The sequence below is a fragment of the Puma concolor genome, chromosome E3 (assembly GCF_028749965.1).
Source record: "Puma concolor isolate L17-30 chromosome E3, mPumCon1.1.hap2, whole genome shotgun sequence".
Lineage (NCBI taxonomy): Eukaryota > Metazoa > Chordata > Mammalia > Carnivora > Felidae > Puma > Puma concolor.
In genome coordinates this window covers 32,897,237-32,924,089 of record NC_141682.1, presented here as the reverse complement: position 1 = coordinate 32,924,089, position 26,853 = coordinate 32,897,237, and the positions used below count along the sequence as shown (strand labels likewise).

The window sequence follows — 26,853 nt, the reverse complement described above, 5'->3', positions numbered from 1 at the left end:
TATTCTTATGTCTCTTACGTAATTTGTTCCCCTATACGTCTGAAAATACCAGTATGAACTATCAATACCAATATATTTTTTCTGTTTCCTGTTCCCTGCCCTGGCTCTGTGTCTTCTAAAGTCCTTTGAGTTTGCAGATCGTGGCAGGCAGAGATGCTCCTTAAAAGTTTGTCTTCCTTCATATTTCAGAGAGAGGGGCTCGGGGGCTGTTGGATAGGGCTTGGGGACCGGTAGGACTCCCAGGACAGGAGGTGAAATGGTGAGCCATTCCTATCATTGTGGGACCCCCAAATGCCCGTCAAGGGACAAGGAAAGACTTTTCATTGGCCATCTGTCCTACAAAAGACTCTCTCAGACTCTAGGCAGAGTTGAAAGCATGATCGGACAGAGTGGGGACTGCCTTTTAAGGTTAGTGATCACGATTTGAAAGGCAGCCAGTCAACCTTAATCCGGTCAACCTTGGATTTGCTCCAAGATGTTTGCCCCTTTGATTTCATGTGCCCTGGTGGTGGTTTGGTGGGGGTAAGTTTATACAGGACCAGGCACATAGAATTAGAAGGGAGGGAGGACTCACAGGTATTTCTAGAGGGAGCACAAATCAGACAAGAAGAAGGGCAAGTCAGGGAAGCCAGGGCACCTGACCAAGAATGAGACGGGCTGTGTGGTGACAGAATGGGTATCTGAAGGGGCTCACAGGTGGCAGTGATGACAGGACAGGACAGGACCATGGAAGCAGGAAACTGCTCGCAGAGGTAAGATTGGGGCATCTCATCCCAAGGCAAGTGACGAGGGCATGAGCTGGGAACCTTCAGTCTCAGGCAGGTCCCTGATGTGCATGTGAAAACCTGCAGGAGGTGACGTGAAGAGACAGAACGAGAGGCACAAGTAGATCCTCGGCGACGGTAGGAAGATGACAAGAAGGTCAGGAGGGGCGGCAGCAGGTGAGAGAGAACGGGTTCCCTTGTCTGTCATGAACTTGACAGAGGGCTTCCCCACGAAGAAACTTCACAGAAGCAATAGGGAACAAGAACATTCTGAGATCAGACAAGCTTTTCAGAAACCAACGTTTGTGTCTTTCTAAACGCTCCGGAAGCTTTAAAAAGGCCCAAGGGTCTAAAGATAGCCAGGTTTAGGGCAAGTTTACAGGCCAGCGCTGACCGTGGGTTTCCCGGTCGCTAAGTCTAAATTTCAACCTGTTCCATCCTGTACTTCCACGATTCTTCTACGCGGGGAGCGCCGATTTCCGCCAACTGGCAACGTGCTCCAAAGGCAAGCGCTCCAAGAATGACGACATAAACCATGGCGGTGGCAATCACCATCACTGCCAAGAAGAACCTTCTAGGATCCAAGGAGACAGCTGCCTTGGCAATTCCAAAAACCAAAGCCATTAATCCGGTGAAGAATAAAAATGAAGTGTCAGCAGAATCTACCCGAACACAACTTTTTGGATGAATGTGGATATTGTCTGCAACCAAGCATGCTGACAATAAACCCGAGGTGCTGAGATCATGATGAATCTTAGCTGCCGGGATCAGGGAAGAACGAAATCAAGGTCAGATACATCGACAGGTGTCCTAGGAAACTGTTTTCCCTGTATGGGGTGACATCGCTTTTAGATGACGCTTCAAATTCTGTGAATTACAAGTTACCCAAGAACCATGGTACGGTTCAAAGGGCCAGCGGTCAGGACAGCCTGGAGACGGACTTCCGTGGAGTCAGGATTTGCTGGAAAATCAGGGGGTCTTAGTACATATTCTTGATTTGCTTTGGACATTTCTTTCAACAACCTTCGTGGAACGGTCACAAACTTCTGGATTCTATAGAGAGCCCACTACCGAATTGGGTGCCCCAGCTAGGAAGCCCTGAGCTTTGCTAACAAACACGTCGAGACTCGGAACATACGTTGCATTTTATGGGAATAGCAATCCTGTCTGGTGGCGTATTTAAGATTGTGGTACTAAACCGGACACCCGTGGAACGGAGCACAAAACAGGAGTTGTGTTATCGAACGGAGACGCTGAGAGATCATAGAATAGGTGCTAAAAGCCATATGTGCCTCAGACGAGGCAGAACGGGGAACTTTGAACTCAGTACAGGGGTCCGTTCTCCCCTCCTCTGCCAGTGGGGAGACCCGGGTGCCGCGTTTGACGTGCAGGAGGGAAGAAAGCTTGTAGAAGTTTCCCACTGATGCTCTTGTCCTGGCCTGAGTGAACTGAAGGGGTTTCTCAAGTTCCCCAGACTTCAAAGGGCCACTGGTGAGGGGCAGAGTTAAGGCCAGAGCCACGGGGAAACCCCGCTGTTGTTGGCATTTCAGCAGATAGACGGGCTGCCCGCTGCCTGAGGACCGTGAAGGACCCAAGTGAAGACAGACGTCGTGTCTCATCCCTGTGGTTAACAGCGACGATCTCAACTCAATCAAGGGGCTGATTCAATCAACTCAATCGACTTGTCCTCTTTCTCATTATTCATCTTCCTTTTTCCAGGCACATAAGCCAGCAGCAAATCCTGGTGCTGGGCACGATCTGTGACATTTGAAGACATTTTTAAGAGGCACGTCACAGTTAGGGGTCTTCTGTTTTGATAACTACCTTACTCATTTTATTTTTTTCTAATGTTAATTTTTTTTTTTTTGACAGAGAGACAGAGGGCAAGTAGGGGAGGGGCGGAGAGAGGAGACAGACTCTGAAGCAGGCTCCAGGCTCCGAGCCGTCAGCGCAGAGCCCGACGCGGGGCTCGAACCCACGAACCGTGAGATCATGAGCTGAGCTGAAATCAGACACTTAACTGACGGAGCCACCCCGGCGCCCCCACCGTATTCATTCTAATCCATAGGGAATTTTTGTACATTGCTCACATGGGAGTCTATGTTTTCCCTCATACCAATCGGTGCTGATATTTTTTTTTTTCAACGTTTTTATTTATTTTTGAGACAGAGAGAGACAGAGCATGAACGGGGGAGGGGCAGAGAGAGAGGGAGACACAGAATCGGAAACAGGCTCCAGGCTCCGAGCCATCAGCCCAGAGCCCGACGCGGGGCTCGAACTCACGGACCGTGAGATCGTGACCTGAGCTGAAGTCGGATGCTTAACCGACTGCGCCACCCAGGCGCCCCAATCGGTGCTGATATTAAGGGAATATGAAGAAACTGAAGTCAGTGACTTTTTAAGAATGGGAGTCACCGAAACAAGTACTTTTGCAAGCAGATGTCTCTTACTCTTCTTAACAAAAAATGGGAAAATTAATGGATTGCCAGCTCAGTGAGAGAAACTTGATAAAGGAGCACCCAGGTAGCCCCTTCGGTTAAGCGTCTGACTCCCAGTCTCGACTCAGGTCATGATCTCACAGTTCGTGAGTTCCAGCCCCACATCCGGCTCCACTCCGACAGTGCGGGAGCCTGCTTGGGGTCCTCTCTCCCCCCCCCTTTCTGCCCCTCCCCTGCTCACTCAGGCTGTCCCCCTCTCTCTCAAAATAAGTAAATAAATTTAAAAAACAAACAAACATGAAGAAAAGGATAACTTGATAAAAGATTACGTGATTTTTGCGCGTCGCCCTGAAGAAATTCACAGAACTCAGTGACAGCATGAACGAGGCTCTGTTCCCGTACTTTTAGGAATGTGAACAGACGTTTTCCGTTCCTACGAGAAACATCCCTGACCTCACCTGGTAGCCACAACAAAAAAATCTTCACGACTTCCAAACACACGGCGACTCGTGTTTTTCAAAAACACAGTTTCCTGTACCTGATGAAGTGAATCTCCTTGACAACCAACAGCCAACTCGCTTCCAGGGAAACACCAAATGCGGCTCTTGGAGTGTCTCTTGTAGGAGGTAGGATCTGGATTGGGTAATTGCGGTAATGTGGGTTCTCACGGAAGTCACTTCACCCATCAGCTTAGCCTCCTCGCCATTCAGCCCATCACAGAAGATGCCGAGGAGCTGGGAAAACTTCCAGGAGAGGCTGTTGGGACACTGTCCTGCTATAGTGATGGATCTGGGAGAAAAAAATCAGGAAATCATCATTTGTCTCCCCCTGGCTGTGGATGGAGGTAACTTCATGTGGTTGCTCCTGATGAGGGTTTGGTCGAGATGAGGGAGGCCTCCTTCTAGGCCCACGGTATACCCATGTTTCCCATCGTCCCTCAGCTCCAGAATTCCCACGTCCCTTGTTGAAAGCACAGTTCACCTGGTGCTTCACGGGGATCCAGGAAAGTAGACTTTCCCCAGCACCCGGGGCTTACGATCTGCAAAGACTGGGGAATACTGCTTGGAACCGTCCACTCTCTGCTTCTTTATTCACAGCTTCACGGAGGTAATAATGAAGGAAAAAACTGCACACAGTTAAAGTATCCAATCGAGGGGCACCTGGGGGGGTCAGTCAGTTGAGCCTCTGACTCTTGACCTCACATCAGGTCTTGACTTCAAGGTCCTGAGTTCAAGCCCCGCACTGGCCTTCATGTGAAAGCATTAGCACACGAAAAACACATCCGTTGTTCCCAGAAGTTTCCTTGTGCCTCCTGGTAACTCACACCTCTCTCTCTCCCCTTGGCCCAGGCAACCACTAATCTGTTTCTTGCAGATTAATAAAGAAGTGAATTTTTTCTTACTTTTATTTAAATCTCTGTTAGTTAAGGGGCGCCCGGGTGGCTCAGTCGGTTGAGCGTCCGACTTGGGCTCAGGTCATGATCTCACGGTTCGTGGGTTCGAGCCCCGCGCCGGGCTCTGAGCTGACGGCTCGGAGCCCGAAGCCTGCTTGGGAGTCTGTGTCTCCCTCTCTCTCTGCCCCTCCCCCACTCATGCTGTGTCTCTCTCTTTCTCGAAAATAAACACTTAAAAAGAAAAGAAAGGCAATCTGATGAACAAAAGCTTGAAAATATAACTGGCGAAAAAGAAGGGACATGGAAAACTCTAGACACAGGGGATAAAGACAGAAAGGACACGATGTTCTGTTTAGAATCTTACAGATTTCAGTCACTTCAAAAACACGTATCACTACTTCAGGGATGGAGAAGCCAAGGCAAAGCATTTGCAGCTGTTATTAAAATAATACCAACGAAGTGCCAACAGGACAGATTGGCAGGAGAACTTCTAGGTACCCACGTGCCAGCTTCAAGTTCATTATCACTGGAGGGTGCAGGAAGTCTCTCATTTGAGGAAGGCATTTCCTTTTCCTGTAATCTTCAACTTGACACAGATAAAGCCATTTTGTTTTGTTTAAAAAACAAAGTAGATCCCGACGTGAGCCGAAGTCAGACGCTTCACCGACAGAACCACCCAGGTTCCCTATCTGCTTGCTTTTTCATTTCTAAGCATTCTTGATCCTTTTGCTGACGATACCCTATTCTGACTTCATTTGTACGATTTCTGTACACGTGGACAACGTCAGTTACCGGGAGCAAGACGTTTTTTCCCGCCGACTGCTCCCTGTTCCGTCTTCAGGTCCCGTCCATTGCTTTGAGTCTGGGGTCGTAACAGAGGCGCTGCTAAGGGGTCTAGTTTCAGGGCTCTCCATTCATCTGAAGAAGCGAAGGGAGATGTTTGGGGGGCTGTTGGCTGGGGCTTGTGGACTGTTTCAGGGGGAGCAGCCGGCATGCTACGTCCCCACGTTCATTGCGGTCATGGGAAGTGCTTAATTTTGGTAGTTTAAAGGACACCTTCCCACACATTTCATGAAACTATCTCATGACATCCAGACGCTGCTTCTGAAAATCAAGTTCTGTGTCAGGTAGACTTGACATCTTCCTGAAGCACGACCACTACTTGATGGTGCATTTAGATTCCTACGTGTTAGATACAAGCGATCACATTCAAGATGAAAGGCTAATTTAAGAGGAAGGACTGGGGGCCCCTCAGCGGCTCAGTCAGTTGAGCATCCAACTCCTGATTTCAGCTCAGGTCATGGTCCTGGGATCGTGGGGTCGAGCCCCGAGCTGGGCTCTACACTGACCTTGGAGCCTGCTTGGATTCTTTCTCTTTCTCTCTCTCTGCCCCTCTCCTCTGCTCATGCTCTCAAAATAGAATAGAATAGAATAAAATAGAATAAAATAAAATAAAATAAAAATATTAAAATAAAATAAAATATTAAAATAAAATAAAATATTAAATTATTCAATTAAAATAAAATATTAAAATATTAAATTAAAATAAAATATTGAAATAAAATATTAAAATAAAATAAAAAATTAAATTAAATTAAAAATTAAAATTAAATAAGAAATTAAAATAAAATAAGCAATTAAAATAAAATAAGAAATTAAAATGAAATAAAAAATAAAATAAAATAAGATAAGAGGAAGGAACCTTTGGACAATTCCCCAAAAGGGAAATTGTATTTTCCATACTAATTGTCAGTAGGGAACCCAGGGCCAAATTTAACAAGCACGAAGTTGAGCGGGGACAAGGGTTCCCAAATGTTTCCCGCTGTTGGTATTGCCCTGGCCTTAGGCACACTACTGAGCAAACTAGAAAGCATCACTTGTGAATCGCAGAATTAAATGGCCACCAAACTAACCCAAGTCTTGATGGGTATTTTAACAGATAAATGTGTCACTTGGCATCTTCCAAACACACCAGGACCCACGTGCAGAATAACGCCTTCTCATCAGTGGGGTTATCGGCCAACTCGCCCATCGATGGTTTTTCTTAGCGTACGGAGACAAAAGCCATTTCCTGAATGAGCGCATCTTGATACAAAATTACCACTCATGATCTTGGGCCAACACAAATGGCCAAATCCTGGGTTTTCCAGAATCTGTCCATTGCCTGAAGTATGGGTCTATGTTTTCCCCCAAATGAATAACCAAGAATCCCTAATTCATTTGGAAAATGTTGTTTGTTCTCCCTACTGTGAAAAACCACTATTATAGTAAATTCCCCCAAAACAGACCTGTGTGACGTTACCACTCCTATTTCTTCTTCGTGTGTGTGTGTGTGTGTGTGTGTGTGTGTGTGTGTGTGTGTGTGTTTTCCCGCACCATAGAGCAGACCTTTGGAGCTTTTGGAACCTGGTTGGAAATGTTTTCTCCTCAACAGCCTTCGGGACTTTTCCCATCTAGTTCCATATGCTTCCTTTTCTAGCAGCATTGACTTCAATTTGCCAACGTCATCCTCAACACGCCTATTCAAGTTTGGGGTTTTATCAGATTTGAAATAGAGCACCTAGGGAAGAGTTACATCTTCTGAGTCCAAAGGGACCTTGGGAAGAGGGAGCGTGTCCTCTTGCGGAGGGTCGACTCTGTCCTTCGGCACATGGCCAAACTTTTTTTTTTTTTCTGCAAGAGACTTCTCGATCGCACTCGATTTATTTGTATGTATTTTCTCCATCTACTTGCGGTTGTAAATGGGAGTTTTGTTTTGTTTTGTTTTTTATCAGTTCCAGTTATAATTGGTCTTTACTCCCAGGAAGGAAAGCTACCTGACCTTACCTTATGTCTAACCGTATTTATTTGCTTCCTCCTTTCTTGTTCTGGTACATCCCCTATCACTGTGGTCTTCAGAATGAGCCACACAGTCCCTGGGGAGGATCCAGGCACTTTCCAGGTACCACACAGGCGTGACAGCTTTAAGGGAATAATTTCCAGGTCCTCCCTTCTGTATGTGCTCGAGCTTTGTTGTTGTTTTCCGTTTAGTTTTAGTAATGCCTACACCCAACACAGGGCTTGAACTCACGACCCCGAGATCCAGAGTCACACGCTCTTCCGACTGAGCCAGCCAGCAGCAATACCCAACAACCTGCAAGGTGTCCCCTTTTGAAATTGCCCTTCTCCTATTTAAGGGAAGAAAAGCAGTGGACAGAGGCTTTGTTTTCATTTGTTTTTGTTAAACCTCCAGGACAGGAAACCTCGGAAAAGTTCAAAATATATGCTATCTGTGCTAAGAAAATGAATGACTAGTGACTGGCAGTATTGTTCAAGTGACCGGGCGTTTGCCCGTTTTTGCTTTCAACCCTTCTTCGCCCTCAAATGGAAGGAGAAATAGACCCTCCAGCTTGGAAAAAATAATTCAGTGGCACGTCACTGTAATGGATGTGCGTGTCTAAGCAACTCTGAACAAAGCCAAAGAAGGGAGCCACGTTGCTAGAAGCCTCGTTCCATTTCTATCCGGCGGTGTGAGGTTTTCTGCACTTAAATCTGTGATAAAGAAACACAGGAGGCGGAACCGTGTCTCCTTGTAACCAGAAGGAAGAGCCATTCATGGAAATGTGCACAAAGGGAAAGAAAGACCCAGCTCACTGAGAGAGGCGCTGCTCGTAACAACAGATCATGAAAAATGAAATCTTATGAAAATACGTAGTATACGGGCGCCTGGATGGCTCAGTCGGTTGAGGGTCCGACTTTGGCTCAGGTCATGACCTCACGTCTGTGGGTTCGAGCCCCGCGTCAGGCTCTGTGCTGAGCATTCAGAGCCCGGAGCCTGCTTCCGATTCTGTGTTTCCTTCTCTCCCTGACCCTCCCCCACTCACACTCTCTCTCTCTCTCTCTCAAAAATAAAATAAACATTAAAAAGTATTATATTTAGGAGCGTCTGGGTGGCTCCATCAGTTAAGCGTCCGACTTTGGCTCAGGTCACGATCTCACGGTCTGTGAGTTCAAGCCCCGTGTCAGGCTCTGTGCTGACAGCTCGGAGCCTGGAGCCTGCTTCGGCAGCTCAACCAAAAACAATATTGTAAAAAGCATTTTTAAGGCACTTCCAAGCACACAAAACAAAAGCAAGCTACCAATTTTATACAAGAAATGGTAAGTTTCTCTCACCTGGTCCGAGAGGCAGCTTTTTAGTCAAAAATTATATATATCTCGGAAATAATTTCCTGCGAACGGTCCGATAACACTCAAGATGAAATGATTTTAGATGAAAGGCGAGTAAAGCGGTCTCAGCGTTTCTTCTGTATGAATTAGGCTCTTGATTGGATTATTGAAATAACATGGATTCTCAAGAGAAGCAATTCTCATGCATCAGATCGGTTTTTTTCTTAATTAATGCAATAATATACACGCCTCGGTCCTATAGATTTGGAAGAAACGCCTAACAAGGAGAGACTGGGGCCAAATGCACATGCTAAGTAGCTTACTTGAATGTCCTAAGACACAGTTTGTAATAAAAAGAGGAAAGACAAGATATTTTCCTCAGGTTGTCTTACACTTGGCCGTCTCATTTGGTTTCACCTGCAGAGAATTTGCTACAGATGTTACTAAGTGTAGGAAACTTCTAGCTACCACTCGCGTTGTACCAGTGTTTCCCAAACCTCTCTGAGGATAGGAATCACCTGCTCTTGGGGCGCCTGGGTGGCTCAGTCGGTTAACCATCAACCGGACCCTTGATTTCAGTTCAGGTCATTGTCGGTTTGTGAATTCGAGCCCCGCATCTGGCTCTGTGCTGATAGAACAGAGCCTGCTTGGGATTCTCTCTCTCTCCCTCTCTCTCTGCCCCATGCTCGCGCGCTCTCTCTCTCAAAATAAACAAACAAACAAAAAAAGGAATCGCCTGCCCTCTTGTGAAACATATAGATTCTGCAGGCTGCCATGTGTTATCTAATCAAGTAGGTCTGCAGTGGGACCGGAGTGTATATTTTTTATTTTTACTTATTTTTTTAGGAACGTATAATTTGGAAAATATAGATTGGAAAAAAAAAAACACTTATGCCCAGGAAAAAAATATTGTCAAAAACATACCAGATATTAAAATATTAACTGTGTTTATCTTTGGAAGATAGATCTATGGATATTACTTACGGATTCTCAGGCTAAAGAGGACAGAGCACATTAAAAAGATTTCGTGGCAGTAGTCCCACTTCAGAGATGGAAAAAACAAGCACAGAAGCTTATTTGCAGACGTTTCAAAACAATACCTTGGGGCGCCTGGGTGGCTCGGTCGGTTAAGCGTCTGAGTCAGTTTCGGCTCAGGTCGTGATCTCACAGTTCGTGAGTTAGAGCCCCACATCGGGCTCTGTGCTGACAGTGTGGAGCCTGCTTAGGATTTCTCTCTCCCTCCCTCTCTGCCCCTCCCCTACTTGCTCTCTATCTCTCTCTCAAAATAAATAAGAAACTTAAAATAAAATAAAATAATATAAAGAACCCTTAAAATGCACCAAGAAAACAAGCCGATTAAAAAAAATGGCCCAGGGGCGCCTGCGTGGGCTCGGTGGGTTGGGCGTCCGACTTCAGCTCAGGTCACGATCTCGCGGTTTGTGGGTTCGGGCCCCGCATCGGGCTCTGTGCTGATGGCTCGGAGCCTGGAGCCTGCTTCGGATTTTGTGTGTGCGTGTCTCTCTCTCCCCCTCCCCCATTGTCTCTCTCTTTCTCTGTCTCTCAAAAATAAATAAAACGTTTAAAAAAAAAATCAGTGGCTGCCAAGTTACCCAGTGGGTAGGGGAGAGGGAGGAACAGGTAGAGAATGCGGGATTTTCACATCAGTAAAATTACTCTGTAGGATAGTAAAATGGTGAGACGTATCATTATACATCTGTCCAAACCCACAGAATGCACACCACCAAGAGCGAACCCTTGGAAACTACTAGACTCTTGGTGATGATGACGTGTCCGTGGAGGTTTATGGGTTATAACAAATGTATGGGGATATTGATAAGGGGGGTGGCCCATGCATGCGCGGGGCAGAGGTATATGGGAAATCTCTGTACCTCCCTCTCAGTTTGACTGTGAACCTAAAATTGGTCTTTTAAAATGAAGTCTTAGAGGGCACCTGGGTGGCTCAGTCAGTTAAGCGTCCGACTCTGGCTCAGGTCATGATCTCATGGTTCGTGAGTTCGAGCCCCACGTCGGCTCTATGCTGACAGCTTGGAACCTGGACCCTGTTTCGGATTCTGTGTCTCCCTCTCTACCCCTCCCCTGCGCATGCTCTGTCTCTCTCTCTCTCTCTCTGCCAAAAATAAATAAACATTAAAAATTTTTTTAAAAAGAAATATTTAAAAAAATCTATAAAATACAATAAAATAAAATGAAGTCTGAGGAAACAACAGAACACCTGCATGTAAGACTAGCAAGAAATGACAATGACGGGAAAACCAGATGCCTTTGCTGACCATCAACCCATACTGTGCCATGTGGGGGTTACAAGTGCCCTTTGACAAGTTGAGAATCTATTTTCATTTCTTGGGATCTTTCCGTAAGGCGTGAGGATAAAGAGAGAAACTCAATCATTTTTCTTTTATTTTTTAAAATTTTCTTTTAATTTTTCTTTTAATTTTTTAAAATTACTTTTTCAAGTTTACTTACTCATTTTTGAGAGAGAGAGGGAGCAAGTAGGGGTGGGGCAGAGAGAGAGGAAGACAGAGAATCCCAAGCAGGCTTCAAGCTGTCAGTGCTGAGCCCGATGCAGGGCTTGATCCCATCAATTATGAGATCATGACCTGAGCCGAAGCTGGACACTTGACTGAGCCACCCCTGCACCCCTTAAAATAAAAATCTTAATAAAAACAATCTGAGGTCCTTACCCAGAAATAACCATTATTAGCATTTTGTGGGTATCTTCCCATCTTTTGAGGCCCATTGGGACTTTGAGACAAAATTCGAAAGAGATCGTGTGTACCGTAACTTTCTTTGTCCCACTGATAATACATAGCGAACATCCCACCATGTTTATTGATTTAAATGTTTATTTACTCCTGTGTTTGTTGCTCCGTATCGTTTGTAATGATTGCATAGTTTCTCAATGAATTGATCTGTGTTTACTAAGCATTTTGTAGGCAGCAGGCACTGTTCTAACAAGCGTGGATTAAGTCTCTTTAAAAAAAATTGTAGCTGACGTTGTGTTCGCTTCAGGTGTCTAACGTAGCGATCTGACAATTCTACACGCTAAGCTGTGAGCATTAGATAACTGTGGTTCCCATCTGCCACCATACGCCATTACTACAGTGTTACTGACTCTATCGCTACACTGTACTTTTCATCCCCCTGATTTATTTTACAACTGGGAAGTTCGTATCTCTTAATCCCCCTTCGCCTAGTTTGCCCATCTCCCCGCCCCTCAGGCCCCAGTTTTTCCACATCCATCTTGTTACTGTCTTTTGTGTTCTTTTTAAAGTTTATTTTGAGAGAGAGAGAGCAAGTGGGGGAAGAGGAGAGAGAGAGAGAGAGAGAGAGAGAGAGAGAATCCCAAGCAGGCTCCCAGCTGTTAGCGCGGAGCCCAGCCTGTGGCTCGATCCCATGAACCGTGAGATCATGACCTGAGCCTAAATCAAGAGTTTAACCACTGAGCCACCCAGTACCCTCCACTTTGCTCATTTTAAAAACTGGATTGTCTTTTCATTGTTGACTTTTAAGAGTTTTGCTCATTTGGGGTTTTTTTTTTTTTTTTTGTAAGCTCTACACCCAAAATGGGGCTTGAACTCATGACCCCAACATCAGGAGTCACATGCTCTACCCACTGAGCCAGACAGGTGCCCCTTGTTAAGAGTTGCTAATACATTCTTAATACAAGTTCCCCATCAGGTAAGAGATTTTTGAATATCCCCCCATTCAGTAGGTTGTCTTTTCACTTTTTTGCGAAGCACAAAGTTTGTTTAAAAATCTTTTTTTAATGTTTATTTTTGAGAGAGAGAAAGAGTGTGAGCAGGGAAGGGGCAGAGACAGAGGGAGACACTGAATCTGAAGCAGACTCCAGGCTCTGAGCTGTCAGCACACAGCCCGACGTGGGGCTCGAACTCACGGACCGTAAGATCATGACCCAAACCAAAGTCAGACGTCTAAACGACTGAGCCACCCAGGTGCCCCTACACAAAGTTTTCAGTATGGATGAACTCGTTTTTCTTTTTTTTTTTTTTTTTCACTTGTGTTAAGGTGTCATGGCTCCAGAAACTAGTGCCTTAACCAAGGTAATGAAGATTTACACCTGTGTTCTCTTCCAGGGTCCCATTTTGAATTATTTTTTCGTGTCCGGTGTTAGATAGGGATCTTTCTTTTACATCTAGATATCCAGATGCCCTAATGCCATTAGTTGAAGACCCCTTTTCCCATTGTCTTGATAGACTTGTCAATCAGCATACAAGTAAGGGGTTATTTTCTGGACTCTCTATTCTATGCCACGGGTCTGTATGTGTAGTTCTCCTTCTAGCCCCCTCCCGTGGTTTCCATTAGCATTTCCCTCCAAACACACACATTCTAAGCTTAACACTCAGTTATCGGCAGATGGCAAGTTCCCGAGCCTCTGGACCCCCTCCTCCTCGGGACCGAACAGAGCCCCTATTCCAAAATTCTGGCGCCATCACAAACTAGACCGGGGCTCTCTTGAAGTTCAAAGCTGTGCTGTATGCATTAGTTTCTCAAGCCCAGCCCCACACCCGGCAGGTTGTAGGAACTTGGTGGTTAAACGGCAGGTAGATGAGTGGCCAAACGAAGGAAATGAACACTGATGTAACCCAGCGGCTGAATGGCTAGTTCAGCGAAGTTTCTGACTCTGTGCCACCGTGAGGCTGAGGACCCTGAGGAAACGATTTTATGGGAAAATCTGTACAGAAAAGTTGGGTATCGAATTCACATCATCAGCTAGTTTCTTCTGAAAGGCTTAAGAGCCAGGTTTTTAGGAGACTCAAAAGAATACATATGGCCCGATTACTTCCTGGGTATTTCAAGTATAGAAAATGCCCCCAACTGAGTCAAACAGATGTTAATCCCCCTTTTTTTAAGCTTATGTATTTATTTTTAGAGAGACACAGAGACAGCTCAAACAGGGGAGGGGCAGAGAGAGAGGGAGAGAGAGACAGAGGAAGAATTCCAAGCTGACGCCCCACTGTCACCACAGAGCCCGACGGAGGACTTGAACCCGTGAAACCGTGAGGTCACGACCTGAGGCACAACCAAGCTTAACCAACTGGGCCACTCAGGCGCCCCCGGATGTTGATCCTTTTAAGACAGCATTGGACTAAGACGTCAGTCTGTGGTTAAACATAAGCACCCAGTTTGCCATTTTCTCTCCGAGACCATCATCCTGAAGTCATCACTATAACCCAAATTATATCTGTGGTCCTTCATCACACGCATGAATTCCTTCAAGACCCAAGGCTTGACGAGGGCTTCTGATGGTTCGTAAAGTCCTGCTGAGAATCTTGGTGCTGTACATGTGAACACAGGGAAAACCGTAGCAATTTGAGGAGAAAGAAATGTGGGTGGTACAGAACCTTCAAACATCTAGTAAAACGGCCAAATATTTCTTGGCTGGTTAAACCCTTCAACGCCTGTGAACTGGAAGGGGCCAGGGCAAGGGTCTGGGGTCGGTAATAAGATAGCAGGACTCAACCAATTCCTTTGGTCCCTCATTTTTATTATTTCTCAAGGAGACTACGAAATACGATGTGATCTTCACTAAACAGTGAGGCTGATTTAAATACAAAACATTTAAAAATATTTTTGCAGGGGGGGTGGCTCAGTCAGTTGAGTATCTGACTCTTGATTTCGGCTCAGGTCAGGTCACGATCTCACCGGTTTGTGAGTTCGAGCCCCACGTCGGGCTCTGCGCTGACAGCACGGAGCCTGCCTGAGATTCTGCCTCTCAAAATAAATAAACTTCAAAAGTTTTTTTGATGGTTATTATGGTCCCTTAAAAAAAAAAAAAAAAAAGAAAGAAAGAAAAAGAACCAAAATTCAAGTATTTCTTCAGAAAGGTTGCATGACATTTCTCCCACCAGACCCGGTTTTGTCCCTTGAATCTCCATGGCATGGCAGATGGGTCCAGAAACCCAGCACTGACTCCCAGTATAGTGTCAGCCACACACCCAGCCTTTTAACCCCAAGAGCGTGACTCACCGTAGCAGCGGTTTCCCGCTCCTCTCGGCCCCAGGTCGCAGCCCTATCGGCCAGCTGGGGACACGCCTGAGCCTTAGAGACCTAGCAGCTGGATTTGTGCCTTGTTGTTGCAATTCAGAATTTTGACCCATTCCCGACCCGTGGTTTCCAGTTGTCAGAAAATGAGCCTCCTGCTTAAGAAGTTTAAAATAAATCTGCTGTTTTCAACATAACTTGAGTGACCCCTGATGTACAAAGGACAGGAAGGTAAGCAGCTGCCCCACATTTCCATTAGGAGGAAGCCACAGACCAAAGAGATCACTTGTGTCACAGAATCCTTATTGGTTGGGTGGAGGGTGGGTAAAAGACCGAATGCTGTCCCCTCCCCCCATCAGGTCACGTAGAGAGGAGCAGCACTGTGTACGCGATGACCCACGCCAAAGAGGACTTCACCTTCACGTCTCAAGATGTGAAACAAGGCTGGCCTGTTGCCGTGGGACGTTTCTGCGGGAAATTCAAAGCGACTGTGCTAATCCTCTATGTGAAATGTGTACTTGAAAGCCTACAAGGACAGCGGAATTACAAAGTAGTGTTATTTGAGAGGATTTGAGGATTGTAAGTTAACGTCTGAAAAGCAAAAGCTCTCCCTCCTCTAATTTGATGGAAGACGGTCTGCAAGTTGACTGCTTCCCGAGCCACGTGATCCCTGAAAGCGTGCCTCACATTCGTCCCTTTAGGACAGGGACCCATCGCTTACCACCAGGGATGGGGACCCTGATTCAAATCGAGGGAAAGGCCAAGCACCTGAAAAGTCACTGACTACCTCAGAACACATTTGAGTCACCCCAAATCCACAGTCCACCCTCTCCAGCTTCCTGGCCTAGAGTCGGCACACGCGAGCGAATCCACACAGGCCGAGGAAGGGTCTGGAGAAAGATGACAAAGCTAGAAGGATTTCTGGTCTCTAGCAGGCGGGATTCAACTCCGTGTCTCTGAAAACGGCTCCCTGTTAACCAGTCTCATCAAGTGCACGCCCCCTCGGCGGCCCCGGCCCGGGCCGACTACCACCAACATCGACTATTTGATTCCGAAACCCGCCGAGGGCTTCTTGTAAGTTGCACAGCTGAGTGCCAGGCAGCGAGCCCCTCCCTGCCGGCGGACAAGGGCTGGGAAGGTTCGCACAAACTGGGGTAATGGAGCCTAGGCAAAACCCACGGTGACAGCAGACGGGGACAGGGGTCACATCGCAGGGATTCAAGGAAAACCAACAAGATAGGGAGCACCAAGAGTTTCCTCAGAAGCCGTTACACTTTAATAACAAGCAACCACACAGAAGCACTGTATTTTCCCTCTGTTACATTAGCAAATACATGGAAAAGCAACTTAAAAAATGGGTCTCCTTCACAACTACTCTTTCCCACGCCCACCAACATCCGTCAGAATTGCTTGCGGAGGTTTTAACAAGTATTTAAGTCTGGGCCTCACTCCTCGAGGAGACTGCGCCGGGCAGGGGCGGGATCCAGGCATTTTTTAAAAAGCTCTTTAGGGAGTCTGGAGGATTCCTTCTGCTTGAGTCTCTGATTTTTAGGTCGACTGGGGCACTCTGGACTTTTTGGGCCACTGTTTGGGGGCGTGGGGGGCTTTTTTCGCAGACTTACTAGGAGTAGTGAAGAACTTGGCCCCTGGCTTTTTGGTCACCTGTCTTGGGTCTTTTTTGCCCAGTGAAGAGTTTGGTTCTTTTCCCGCCTCTTCTTTGATTCTTGGCTTCTTGCCCGGGCTGCTACCTGGGGTCTTCGGCTCCGCAGCCTTCCGGGTCTCGAAACTGGGAAGGGCCTTTCTCTTCTTCCCACGAGGTGCGCTGGGATTGGGACTCTTTTTTGGAGACTTCTTTCCTGCGGCTTGTTTTTGCATCTAAGAAAAATAAGAGTTAAGTGCAGGGAAAAACAGCCCCTGACAATGGAACTCCGAGAGTGACTGTCTTCACCAGGTCTGAAAGGTTTTACAGGCAGGACCCAGCACCCAAGCTTGCCCTTGCCCTGGTACATTTCCAAAGATTAATCATGTGGTGATCCGGGACTCACTGTCAGAAACTGAACCAGTGCCCAAATGTCTGCCCCGGCCTGCTTTTGAAAACCACAGGTGATGTGTCCCAGAATTATTAACATGACCACCCCTCCCCTGAATCCTAGATACACAGACAAATGTGTTCACTGCACATCACTCCAATACAGGGCAAAGGAAGCCCCTCCCAGGCTTCTGGGTCTACTTGGTAAGTTTCATCTATGACCTCGGGATCTTTGCTACGACAGATTCTGCTGGAAATACACTAGGGACAAACAATGCCCCCGTCCTTGCAATGCCTCTTACACGCATGGCTCAGCGGGGCCTGCCTGACACACGGGGGCACTGAAGCCATCGGCCACTAGCACCAATAGAAATACCTCTCCGTTTTCTTTCGCTGGAGTCCTCTCTATTGGTACCAGTTGAGGAAGCTCCTCTTCGGATTCGTCCTGCACTTTATTCTGGGCTTTTACTCGACTGCTCTCTTTCTTCCCACACGCTCGGGCCTCCTTCGGGGGTGCGGGGTCCTTCACCGGAGCACCACCAGTCCCAGGGCCTGCCTCCTCTTTCTTCGGGGCCGACGAGGCCTTTCTGGCCTGCTTCGTAAGCCTTTTGCTTCTTTTCTTCTCCTTTTGTTTTTCACGATACTCTTTTTGTTTTTCTTTTTTCTTTAATTCCTACCAAAACACCAAACAAAAAACCCAGTAACAAAAAAGCCACACCAAACTCCAAGCCTAACTTTAGTAGGGAATACACTTGTTGGTCAATAAATGTCATAGACTTAGAACTTGCAATTCTCATTATTCATAAGCTTCTGGAAAGTGCCTTGATCTGTGGCAACTCTAAGCAAACAAACCACAACACCAGCACTGGAACCTCAATTGCACTTGGCTCTCACAGAACTACATATGGGGACTTGGAAGCAATGAGGTGTGCAGTCAGAGCTTCTGCAAGGTGATCTGATTTATAGGTGAGTCAAGAGTTATCCTAGGGATGCCTGGGTGGCTCAGTCGGTTGAGTGTCCAACTCTTGAATTCGGCTCAGGTTGTGATCCTAGGGTTGTGGGATCAAGCCCTACATTGGGCTCTGTGCTTTGTGCGGACTGTGCTTAAGGTTCGTTCTCCCTCTCCATCCCTCCCTCCCTCCCTCTCCCGCTCTCTCTCTCTCTCTCTGTCCCTCCCTGGCCCGTGAACGGGCACGCGTGCGCGCACACACACGCACGCACACACGCACGCACACACACACACACACACACACTCTCTCTCTCTCTCAAAAAAAAAAAAAAAAACCTAAAAGGAAAAAAAAAAAAGAATTATCCTAAATTGTAGAGTATTCTGATGTGAATTACATCTCAAAACAGTTTTAAGAAAAAAAACTGATAATTTTTCCCTACTTCAGACTGGGGCAGCAGTTAGATTAAGAAGTTTATAGAACCAGGGGTCCACTGTCCTTACCATAGACCACTGTTAAATGACCCCCATAATAGTGTGTAAATTCCATGTTAGCCAACAATTCCAACATTTTTGCAAACTCCTCAAATCAATGTGCTGACAGATGGCAAAAAAATTCACATGTCCGGCTTCTGATAATGGCAGTCTTTTATTTTGGGTCATTCTCCCAATGAAAACAAGTAAAAGTGGGATGAAATACTTAAAAATTTTTTTTCTTAAAGGCATAAATGAACCAACTACCTGTGAGACATCTAAAATAAGGACCCCATGGGTAAGTGAGTCCAGAAGCAAATTTTGCTGTGAGTACTGGCTAATCAATAATTTTTGTTTTAACAGGGGGTGGGGTGGGTGGAAAGATATCAAACTCCAGTGTCCACACCAGGCAGGGGTCCTAGGAGGACCCCCCCCCCACCAATAAGCTGGGACCCTATTGAGTCATGCTCTCAGGGCAAAGATGAACAGAAGTGGAGGAGTGCAGATTCTCGGCATGGTTTGCTCCGAATCACTCAGGGAATCTCAAGCCTTTGATCTGCCTTCAGGGAGTCCCAGGCCAAGGCCCAGAGACTTAAATGGAAATCTTCTAGAGAAAGATCTTCACCCTACACCTCAAATTAGTTCTACAAATAATGTTCCAATGCGACAACCACGACATTGTCAAAGATGACCGAGTCCACAAGGAACCAAAGGGCACAGAGAACAGGCTGGGATACCAGGATCTCCACTACTCCAATGACCAGACAGTGAAGCAACTGTGCTTAAAGTGTTCCAACAATGAAGGTGAACAGGAGGACTGACAGGTAACAGGAAATTAAAAGAAGTAAAGCCAGTGTGAAAAAGAACAAACATACAACTTCCAGAAGCAGGGGGTGGGGGGGGGGGGTAGGGGGGTGTAATTAAAATACCAAAATTAAAAACCCACTGAACATGATTAACATGGCTAAAAAAAAAAAAAAAAGGTGGGGGGTGCCTGGGTGGCTTAGTCGGTTAAGCATCTGACTTCGGCTCAGGTCATGATTTCGTGGTTTCTGAGTTCGAGCCCCGCGTCGGGCTCTGTGCTGACAGCTCAGAGCCCAGAGCCTGCTTCAGATTCCGTGTCTCCCTCTCTCTCTCTGCCCTCCACCGCTCACGCGGTCTCTAACATAAATAAACATTAAAAAAAAAAAAAAAAAAGCGTCACCAAACTAGGAGACTGGTCCAAAACAGAGCAAAAAATAGCAAAATAATTTTCTCTCGTTCTACCAATAGCACTAAAAGCCTACAGACCCAAACTGACGGCTATCTGTTAGCCTCATGCAATCATCAAAGCTGTCCACAGGAAAGTTCTTAACACGCTCGATTTTGGTTTTCTTTCAGCTCCTCCTGCCGCTACACAGGCCCCTACCGAGCTGACTCACCCCGCTCAAGGGAAACCAAAAATGATCAACAAACACAAGATATTTACATCATACCTCAATATACTTCATTCACACCACCATGAAGTGATCTCGGAGGAAAGCGGGAACAAGGCACCTAAAAGCACGAGCCCTGGAACCCGCGGAAGGTCAGGCAGGAACGGAACCCGCTCTCCTTGGGCCACGATCACGCCTGCGAGGAAGCCCACCTGGTGTTTCAAGTTCGACTCACCTTCTTCTTCTGACTAGGAGTGCGCACTCCTTTGGCTTCGCCCTGACAGCTGACAAACGAGGAAAAGATGGGAAGCGAAGCGGACCTCTCGGTTTTCACATACAGGAGCTTCACGCTCTCCCACTTCTGCAACAGAGACAAGAACGACACTGTCGGTCCACGTCCCGTTTCTCCTGCGCGAACCACCGACTGCTGCACCTGTTAAGACCGCACCTCTGGCAGCTTCTGGGAAAGCCTCTTCGTGACCGCGATGATGTTATCAATGATGTGCTGGACCTCCATTCCCGTGTGACCAACGCGGATGGTACTGAAATGTAACACGGCAGCAGACAAGAAGGTTTTGAAGAATAAGTTGTTTAAGCAATAATAATGATTTGTTTCTCGGGGAGCCTGGGTGGCTCAGTCGGTTAAGTGTCCGACTTGGACTCAGGTCATGATCCCACAGTCCTTGAGTTCGGGCCCCGTGTCAGGCTCTGTGCCGACAGCTCAGCGCCTGGAGCCTGCTTCGGATTCCTCCCTGCCCCCCCCACCTTTCCCTCCCTGCTTGTGTGCGCTCTCTCTCTCACTCTCTCAATAATAAATGAACATTAGAAAAATATATGAAAAAAATTTTTTGTTTTTCAAAATGCAGCACAGGCAGGTATGTGAGAAATCTAAATACACAATCCTAAAAAGAAATGTAAGGTAGAAACATTATAATCTTTAGGTTTCAACAGATTTTAGATTCTCTCTCTTGCTCTCTCTCTGCCCCACCCCATGCTTGTGCGCACACGGGCATGCTCTCAAAATGAATAAACAAATGTTTATTTAAGGTCACCTGGGTGCCTCAGTCGGTTAAGGGTCTGACTTTTGGCTTGGGCTCAGGTCATGGTGAGCTCGAGCCCCGTGCCAGGCTCTGCACTGACAGTGCAGAGGCTGCTTGGGATTCTCTCTCCCCCTCTGTCTGACCCTTCCCGGCTTGTGTGCATGGGCGCTCGCTCACTCTCTCTCAAAAACTAAATACTTCTAAAAATAAAAATAAATAAACATTTTTAAAAGGCGGGGGGGGGGGGGAGGGGGGCGCGCCTGGGTGGCTCAGTCAGTTAAGCCTCTGACTCTGGATTTCAGTTCATGAGCACACGGTTCAGGAGTTTGAGCTCGGTGTCGGGCTCTGTGCTGAGCTCTGAGCTCTGTGCTGTCAGTGTGAGGCCTGCTTGTGATTCTCTCTCTATCCATATTCTGTATACCCTCAGTCCTATATAGAGAACACTGATAGAGACCATTTACATCACTGTGGAAAGCTCTAAGGGGTAGCTGCTTCCAGGGAATGACATGCTTGGTAGGGATGGACTTTAGTTTTAATAGAAAGATCTGGTTTTCATTCACACGATCTTGTAAGAGACAGCTTACAAAATTATTACCGAATGAACAGGAGACTAAACAGGCACACACGAGCACCTTTTTCCCTACCTGCAAGAACCACTTTTTGAGATGTTCAAGACAGTCCCGCCTATACAGGTGTCGATCTCCTTGGATAAATTCTTGGCCAGAAGGTTTACAGGAACGGGAACCCTGTAACGACACGCAGGCGCTTGGAGCACAGTGCACGCGCACGGGTGACGTCCACGGGGCTCAGACGCAGCCACTGCGAGGCAACCTACTTCTTTCTGTGATAGAAGTGTCTCCCCAGGTGCGACGGCAGGAGCCGCCGGATTCTCGCATCAGTGAGGAAGAAGTCAAAGCTGCCCAGCAGGCGAAGCTTGGCTTCATAGGGTTTGTATTCCGTCTTTAAAGTTCGCAGAGGGATGATCTAGAAACATAAGAGGAAAAACCCCAAAAGTTAAGGACTTGACCAAGAAGGAGAAACACTCAAGCGGTAACTTGGGTCTGGATCTTAAATCGTCATAGAGCCACACAGTTCAGTCAACCTGCGGCGAGAACCCGCGATGTGCCGGGAGCTGGGCTCACCGACGGAGGCACAAATGGGCTGGGACCCACATCAAGAAAGGACACCGGTGACTATAAGCCACGACAGTGACCTAACGGAGAAGTCTTTTGTGAAGTCTTCAAGATAATAAAGGTACTGCTGTACCTGTGAGCTCTGGGGTCAAGAAACCTCAACGGCTCATCCATCACAGAGAAGATGAAGCCGTCCTACCAAAGCCAGCGAGAACCGAAAAGAAAAAATTAAATTAAAACTTAAATTCCCAGGGGCACCTGACTGGCTCAGTCAGTGAAGCGGGCAACTCCTGATCTCGGGGTTATAGGTTCAAGCCCCACGTTGGGTACAGAGATTGCTGAAGAACAAAATCCTTAAAAACTAAAAAAAACAAAAACTAAAATCCCTAGGAAAGAAATACTAGATTATAAGGTAGTGCAGGAATATGTGATTTAGCACTTTAGTCAAAAGAGTGAATCAGATCTTTTCATTGCCCTGAAAATATTAACCACTCCTGACCTGAGAAATGGTTTTAATTCCATGTTTGTTCAAAAGCTTCTTGTAAAACCGTTCTGTCTTTTCAGGAGTTAAATTGGGTTCATCCTTGGTAAGTAAACAAATATCTGTTAAATCTGATCGAATACCATGAGGCAAGGACCTGCAAAATACATGAGAAGGAAGTGAGGGATAAAGCATTATAACAGACAAAATATACGTTTCTACTCCACAGAATATACAATAAATTCAGTCACTTCAACAAACTTCATTCATGCTAAGCAAATACTCTACCAAGAACATTTAAAAATACATCTAGTTTTCAGCAGTCTTGACAGATTTAAGATTCAAGTAAATGATCACAAATACCCAGCATCCAAAATATCAATTAATATTTGAGATATAACCAGACTTAACATATAATCAAAGATACCCAAGACAGCGCACACGCAGTTATCATTTTATACGATGCTACAAATGCATGTGTTCTAAAATGTGAACAACCTGGTTTCATGAGGATAGTTCTGCTTCAGAACTTTACCCTGCAGAAAACCCTGGATTCCATAAACAACATAACCCTTAAGAGCTGAGCAGAAGAGGCGCCTGGGTGGCTCAGTCGGTTGAGCAACTGACTTTTGATTTCAGCTCAGGTCCTGATCTCATGATTCGTGAGACTGAGCCCCTTGTCAACCTCAGCACAGGAGCCTGCTTGGGATTCTCTCTCCCTCTCTGCCCTTCCCCTGAAATAAACTTAAAAAAAAAAAAAAAAAAAAAAAGGCTGAACAAACCAACAAGGACCAGAAAACTTATGTTTTTTTTTGACAGGAGACAAAAGGACCCCACAGAGGCAGGGGTGCCAGAGAGAACACAGGACATGTTATATATATATATATGTATATTTTAGTATAATTATGTCCCAAATATTACATGGACCTACTTATACGAAAAAATTACTTCTATTTTTATTTGCTAAGTCTGGCAACTCTGCAGAGAAGGGATCTCTGACCTAAAAGTCCTAGAGCAAGAAGAATGTGTGATCACCATAGATTTGTTTTCCAGAAGGAGCTCACTGCCGTCTGTAACCATCTCTGCATGTAGGAGCGAGTCGGGGACCTCACGAGTTTAGCTTGAAACTAACATGACATGGAAAGATAACAGAATGTATACAAATACAAAAGCTGTACTAATTTATTCTAAACCCAGGTTTCAGATTCAACAGAACTGTACATTAATCCCCAGAAAACTGGTGACATTTTTAGAAAATTTAAGCATGTGTGAATTCTTTTTTTTTTTTAAGGCGCAATTACACATTTCAACTCATATTTTTATTTTGAATTTGCAAAATGTGCACTAGAAACAAAAGGGCGATGGTTACAGACACACAGAACGACCAAGCCGGTAACAGAGGCAAAGGCAGAAAATCAGAACTTACAATCTGACCCTCAGTTCTTTACTTGGAATCTTCCATAACACCACCATTAAAAAGAAATTTTCATTCTCATTCAGAAGCAATCCATTCGCGTTTTTCCTGGACTTGGAATGTGCCAACAGAGCTTCCACTGCCTTTCTTATCTGCAACGTGGAGATACACGAACAAATTCATTCTCAATCTGATTTATGATTTAGCATTTGTCCCCTCCTCGCGTCTATTTTTCCTTTTTTTTTTTTTCCTCCTCAAATTCTATTTTAATGGGCAACCTCCATAACCATCTCTATCAGGATCCTGCCATTTGGGATCAGAGGAATGTCAGACTCATCAGAAACCACCTAAGGATCCACTCAGCACCCGTCTACAGAAAAGAGCCTCTTTCTTCCACGTTAAGGCGACTATCGCGCCAGGTGGGAACATGCTTCCCGGGAACTGGGTGGCGAAGGCGGCAACGCCAGGAAAAGGGCAACACGCAGCTAGCGTATACTGGGGCCATTACTCTATGCCAGGGACCTGACCGAGACCAGCAGAGACACTTTCTTTAAACCCAAGGTCACGGAGGCTTGCAAAATTACCCGATCTGCCAAAGTCAAAGGGTAGGGGAACAGAGCCGGGTGGATCTCACGCCGGAAGCCCAGGCTGTACCTGCATCCACCTGGAGGGCCAGGCCGCAGGGCTGGGGGCGGCGAGCGCTCCCCCCCCCCCCCCCCGAGCGCAGGAGGAGCGGGCAGGCTGAGCGCGACGCGACACGGCGACCCTCTTCCCAAAGCTCCGGGGACGTCGGCGAGGGCCAGGGGCCCGGCCCGGCCCCCCGCGTCTCGCACGGCCGTGGCCACCCCGCCTCCCAGCCCCCCTCCCCACGGGACCACTCACCTGCCCTTGGTCCAGCTGATCCAGGGAGGCAGGGGTCTCTGGAGCGGTGGCGGAGGCCGCGGTTGAGGAGGAGGGTGGGGTGGAAGCCGAACCCTCCATTTCGTTCCCACCTCGTGCAGACGGTCGCGCGGTACCGGCAGGGTTCCCTGTGCGCACGCGCGAGCCCAGGCCCGCAGCCGGAAGTTGGGGGGCGGGACCGGGCCCTGATGTCACGTCCGGGAGCGCGGGAATCAGGCCAGGGGATGTGGCACCGGCGAGGTTTGGCGGCTGCGCCGGCTGTCCGAGTCTCCGTCGTCAGGCGCGGGAGCGGCCTCGGTGACACCTGGCTCTCATTCTGTACCGAGCGACTCGAGCGAGCGCCTGGAACTGGGGGAGGAGGCCTGGCCCGCCGCCCACCTGCCCCGCCGCCGCCGCCCCTTGGGAGGCCGACGCGGTAGGGGCGCGAGTCGTGAGCCAGCGCCGGTCTCTCCTGGGCCTCGGCTCCCAGAAAGGCGGGAGGTCAGCGCAGGTACGCGGAAGCGTGCAGGCTGGACCACCTGCGGCCGCAGAAGGTAGAGTCCCCCGCCTCTCCGCAGCCCCAGTGGTGGCCGCTGTTCCCTGTTCCCCTGGAGCCTTGCGGGGATGTTCCTAGGCACGTCTAGAAACGACTCTTCTTTTTCTTCTTTATGGATGATGGGTTTAAACTTAATCTTTTTTTTTTTTTTTTTTTTAGGCAAATCGTAGCCTCGTAGACCCATTCTTTGTTCTGCACGTTGCCTTTCCCTCCGAATGCTTATTTCTTGGAAGTTGTCTGTGCCGCTACCTCATGCCCTGCCTCATTTTTAAAAACTGCCCACTGGCCTTCCATCATGTGAATAAACAGTTTATTTCGGAGGTTTTGGTGAACGTGCGGGATGGTTCTAGTCTTTTTGCAACCAGCTTTGGGCATTTTTGAGAGATGAAAGAATGGGAGTAGGGGGCTTTCCATGTCTCTTGCTTCCCAAAAAACCCGCCTTCCATATTGCAAAGCTGGAAGAAGGCATGTTCTGCTGCTGGTCCCTGATAGTGACTTTGTCCGGCATCAGCTTGTAGAGGAAATGTTCTTAAATCATTGATACCCACTGTTATTTGTCTATTCTAGAATGTTGTGTAAGATGGAATTCGTTTTAGCACAGTATTGAGTTGTTACGTTAGGCCTCGTGTATCAGCGTTTTCTGGTATTCTGAGAGGAGCATTAGGGATGTCACATGTGTCATTTGAATTCAAGTTTGCGAGCCAGATTTCTAGACCAAAGGAAAGGCATGAATTCAGGTACAAGAGCAGAGTGATGTTTGCAGGTGGTATTAAGAGGCTGGAGAAGGGCCATGCAGAGGGGAGGGATGGGAGATGGGGCTAGAATGGTAGGTTAGGGAACTAATGCATTTCCAAGGCTGATGGCTTGTCTGTACCTTGGAGAAAACTATACATACAAGATTGTTGAATTGCCGGATTGTGATTTAAAAAATGATTCACGGGGGCACCTGGGTGGCTCAGTCCGTTAACCATCCGACTTTGGCCCAGGTCATGATCTCATGGTGGTGAGTTCCAGCCCGAAGTCGGGTTCTGTACTGACAGCTCAGAGCCTAGAGCCTGCTTCAGATTTTGTGCCTCCCTGTTTCTCTGCCCCTCCCCCACTTATGCTCGGTCTCTCTCTCTCTCTAAAATAAACAAACATTTTAAAAGATTGACAGAGAGATCAGAAGGGAGCTCATGTTATTTCACCACCTTTTAGGAATACTAAATGGTCTGTGTTTGATAATAGCTTTAATAAAATCAGATAAACAGAAAAGATGAAACTTCTCTGGTTTATTTACTTATTTGCATTTCTAATGATAATTCAGAGAAGGCTGTATTTGCAACCATGACAGAATCTTAATTGGGAAACAAAATTAAACCTCCTTTCAAGGAAGGATAAAAAATTCTGGGATATTCATAATATAAAATGTTGGTCGGCAATAGGGAATAAACTACTGATACAACATGATTCATCTCTAAAACATGATGTTGCTTCAAAGAAGACAGTTGAGGGCCTCGTGATTTCCATTTATGTGGAGTTCAAAACCAGGCAAAACTAACACGGCAGAACAGTGATCCCCCTTGGCAGGAGGAATGAACTGGAAGGGGGTGAAAGGAACTTCAGTGATGGAAATGTTCTCTGTGTTGATGTGGGTGTCTACATAATTGTATAGACTGGACAAACTCATTGTAAAGTTATATGTATTCCACTGGATATACATTTTACCTTAATAAAAAATT

General features: G+C 46.8%; 1 protein-coding gene and 1 non-coding gene across 2 annotated transcripts; one reads left to right on the top strand and one right to left on the bottom strand.

Annotated features, from left to right (window-relative positions):
- The first annotated feature begins 4,634 nt into the window (after window positions 1-4,634).
- TRNAP-UGG (transfer RNA proline (anticodon UGG)) lies at window positions 4,635-4,719 on the top strand. Its single transcript has one exon. It is a non-coding gene; the product is annotated as a tRNA-Pro (tRNA).
- An 11,299-nt stretch (window positions 4,720-16,018) lies between these two features.
- RSL1D1 (ribosomal L1 domain containing 1) lies at window positions 16,019-24,741 on the bottom strand. Its single transcript, XM_086691211.1, has 9 exons — window positions 24,580-24,741; window positions 23,710-23,849; window positions 22,302-22,440; window positions 21,505-21,653; window positions 21,314-21,415; window positions 20,078-20,171; window positions 19,865-19,990; window positions 17,171-17,467; window positions 16,019-16,640 (listed from the first exon to the last, which is right to left on the bottom strand). Exons 1-9 carry the CDS (start codon window positions 24,676-24,678, stop codon window positions 16,314-16,316), a joined length of 1,473 nt encoding a protein of 490 aa, XP_086547337.1. The 5' UTR covers window positions 24,679-24,741; the 3' UTR covers window positions 16,019-16,313.
- Window positions 24,742-26,853: the final 2,112 nt, after the last annotated feature.